Source organism: Dromiciops gliroides, chromosome 3 (assembly GCF_019393635.1).
Source record: "Dromiciops gliroides isolate mDroGli1 chromosome 3, mDroGli1.pri, whole genome shotgun sequence".
NCBI classification, from domain to species: domain Eukaryota; kingdom Metazoa; phylum Chordata; class Mammalia; order Microbiotheria; family Microbiotheriidae; genus Dromiciops; species Dromiciops gliroides.
Window position 1 is genome coordinate 603,830,681 of NC_057863.1, and position 3,601 is coordinate 603,834,281.

The 3,601-nt window shown below is 52.4% G+C and overlaps 1 protein-coding gene across 1 annotated transcript; it reads right to left on the reverse strand.

Moving 5' to 3' along the window:
* Nucleotides 1-1,150: 1,150 nt before the first annotated feature.
* RAB42 (RAB42, member RAS oncogene family) lies at nt 1,151-3,294 on the reverse strand. Its single transcript, XM_043990487.1, has 2 exons — nt 3,059-3,294; nt 1,151-1,663 (listed from the first exon to the last, which is right to left on the reverse strand). Exons 1-2 carry the CDS (start codon nt 3,292-3,294, stop codon nt 1,240-1,242), a joined length of 660 nt encoding a protein of 219 aa, XP_043846422.1. The 3' UTR covers nt 1,151-1,239.
* Between the last annotated feature and the right edge of the window lie 307 nt (nt 3,295-3,601).

Genomic DNA, 3,601 nt, shown 5'->3' on the forward strand with positions numbered 1-3,601 from the left:
GACACTTACTAGCTGTGTGACCCTGGGCAAGTCACTTAAACCTCATTGGCCTGCAAAAAAAAAAAAATGCATTGAGGGGCAGCTGGGTAGAGCAGTAGATAAAGCATTGGCCCTGGATTCAGGAGGACCTGAGTTCAAATCCAGGCCTCAGACACTTGACACTAGCTATGTGACCCTGGGCAAGTCATTTAACCCTCATTGCCCCCCAAACAAACAAACAAACAAACAACAAAAAAAACCACCTTACTTTATTGCCTTCAATGTTGTTGTACAGTCATTTTTCAGTCCTGTCTGACTCTTTGTGACCTTGTTTTGGGTTTTCTTGGCAAAGATACTGGAGTGGTTTGCCATTTCCTTCTCCAGTCCAGCTCTTTTTTTGGGGGGAAGTGGGGGGCAAGGCAATGAGGGTTAAGTGACTTGCCCAGGGTCACACAGCTAGTTTAAGTGTCAAATGTCTGAGTCTGGATTTGAACTGAGGTCCTCCTGAATCCAAAGCCAGTGCTGTATCCACTGCCGCCACCTAGCTTCCCCTTTCTCATTTTATAGATGAGGAAACTGAGGCCAGATTTGAACCCAGAAAGAGGAGTCTTCTCAATCCAGCCCCAGCACTCCATCCACTTTGTCATCCAGCCACCCCTTACACTTTAAAGCACTGCATAAGAGTTGACTATTATCATTTTATCTTGGAGGCAATAGGATCTCGCTGTCTTCTGCCAGCAGGCAATTCAATGTGGACCCAAGGGGAACCTGGCATGCTGGACTTTTGCCAGAGAAATACTGGCGGCCTGATCTCCGTGCTCTGAGGAGCAGCTCAATTACAGCAGAGAAAACATTAGACTCCAGGGTCAGGGGAATTAGGTTCTAGTCTGGTTTAGTCACTGACTAGCTGTGTGACCTTGGTCAAATAACAGGCCCTCTCTGGGCTTTGCTATTTTTCTCTGTAAAATGAGGGCACTAGGGGCAGCTAGATGGCACAATGGTTAAAGCGCTGGCCCTGGATTCAGGAGTCCCTGAGTTCAAATAGGGCCTCAGATACTTGACACTTACTAGCTGTGTGACCCTGGGCAAATCACTTAATCCCCATTGCCCTGCCTCCCCCCCAAAAAAAATGAGGTTACTGGATTAGATGACCTAAGATTCTTTCCAGTTTTGAGTTTCTTTGGGTCCCAGGGATGGGACCAACCAGCTCCAGTTTGGTCCTTCATGTCCATTCCGTCCATCTTGACCCAGCTCCTCGCGTTAACATTGGCATCGCCTAGATGGCTCTTTTCTCCTCTGGTCTGAGGGAGGCTGGGCCCTTCGAATGACTCTGACTCTCCCCCCGGCTCCATCCACTTTGATCTCCCCATTCTGAATGCCCTGCTGAATGTTCTGGGCGAGGGTTTCGAAGGCCAGAGTCACATTGCTGTTGGTCTTGGCTGAGGTCTCCAGGAAAGACATGCCCATAACCGCCGCTAAGTTTTCTGCTTCCTGGGTCGACACCTGACGAGCCTGCTGCAGGTCACTCTTGTGGCCAACCAAAAGGAAGACCACCTTGTTCAGACCCTGCACGGATGCCACCTCCTGGTACCAGTCTGCTACATGGTCAAAGGACTTCCTGTTGGTCACATCGAAGACCAGCAGGACACCCACCATATTCCGGTAGAAGGACCTAGTTATGCTCCTGGAGGTTAGGGGGAGGGAAGAGTCAGAGACTGGTGAAGTCCGATACCCCATAAAGAGTCATATACCAAGAGAAAAGAAAACTTCTAAGCTAAGGCTTCTCTCTCAAGGAGACGGTCCTTTGAAAGACCAGTGATGAAAATCTCTTCTCCTTGCTAGGATCGGGAAGTGAGACCTGGACTTCTGAGAACCGTGCTGACAGATGCAGGCCCCTCTCTCCCCTAATAAACTGACACCCCACCCCCAGCTCCTCCCAAACTGGGCCCATTTGCCTAGAGTCCCCAGCCACCCCCTCAGCTTCCAGAGGTCCCCATAATCCCCAACCCCTACCCTCCGGTCAGGCCCCAATGATCCCTCTCAATGATCACCTTTAAGCATGATGGGATCATAAACTCGGAGACACAACTGAAAAGGGTTTCCGAGGCCATCTGGCACAGGGTCATTGTCAAGAACCTCAAGGGCCATCTGCCCCAACCCTCTCATTTTATTTATTTATTTTTTGTGGGGGGCAATGAGGGTTATGTGACTTGCTAGTAAGTGTCAAGTGTCTGAGGCTGGATTTGAACTCAGGTCCTCCTGAATCCAGGACCAGTGCTTTATCCACTGCACCACCTAGCTGCCCCCCAACCTTCTCATTTTACCGATGAGGAGACAGAAGGAGAAGTGATTTGGCTAAGTTCACAGGGCCAATAAGCCAGAGACAGAATTGGGATGCAGGACTTCCTGCAGCAAATCCTGGGCTGTTCCCCCTGAGATAAAGTCCACGTGACTTTCTTCATAGGGTTGTGGGGTAAAATGAAAACAGATTTTTGTTTTTGTTTTTATCTCGATATGACGAACACTCGCACAGTAGTGGGCACTTCATAAATGCTTGTTGGCTTGTGAGGAAATCAAGTTAAAGGACTTCAAACACTATGGAAAAGCCTGGTCACTTAATTTGGTACCAGAATGCCTAAGCCTCACTTTCCTCATCTGTAAGACGGGGAGAGGGGACCTCTGAGGTCCCATCCAGCTCTATATCTTTGATCCACCCCCCACCTCACGGTTTAGCATCCACTCCCAACTTCCAATCCTCCCATTCCAGAGGAGAGGAAACAGAAGCTGGGAGGGTTTAGCCGCTTGCCCGAGGACACACGAAAAATCAGTGGCAGATTTCTAACTCACTATTACCACCCGTCCCACTTCAGCAGCAAAGGACCTGGGTTAGAATCCGGCTCTGTCCCTCGTTGCCTCGGACAAAATCATTACTCGAGTGACACTCCAGTCCCCAGCTGCCAAATGCGGGGCTTGGAGTTAATGGGCCTTCGGGCCTCTTCCAGCTCTAAGTGACTCACTCCCCTTAGCAGCCCCCAATCGGGCCCTCACTCTATTCCCCAGCCCGTCTTTGCTCCCTGACCTGTAGCGTTCGTCGCCTGCTGTGTCCCAGAACTGCAGCTTGACGCTCGGACCCGAGGTCATCTCCAGCACCCGGCTGTAGAACTCGACACCCACTGTAGAGCTGTGAGGCGAGTCAGTCCAGAAGTCTCCCTCCACGTAGCGACGCAGCAGCGAAGACTTGCCCACGTTCGAGTCCCCCAGCAGCAAGACGCGGAACTGATGCTGGCTGGGCTCGATCTGGTGTTCCTCGGCCATCGGAGCTCAGAGCTGTGGGGCACGGCACGGCCGACGGGGCGGGCCGGCGGGAGCCGCTGAAGCCGGGCTTCGGGCCGAACCAGGGACCGACGGGGCGGACCTGAGTTGAGCCTTCTGAAGACAGAAGGCCCGGGACGACCCCGAGAGGAGCCTCTGAGGATGGGGTGCTGGAGGAATCCGGAACCAATGGGAGGACCGGAGCTGAGCCTCCTGAAGGTGAGGTGCCGTAGGAACCTGGGGCGGACGGGGCAGACGGGAGTTGAGCCTCCTGCAGGCGGGGTGCAGGAGGAACCTAGAGCTGCCGACG

Coding starts and splice junctions, on each gene's coding strand:
- RAB42 (XM_043990487.1), bottom strand. CDS start 3,294: ATGGCCGAGGAACACCAGATCGAGCCCAGCCAGCATCAGTTCCGCGTC. Junction 1,664..3,058: donor GCAGGCGACGAACGCTACAG/GTCAGGGAGCAA, acceptor CCTAACCTCCAG/GAGCATAACTAGGTCCTTCT.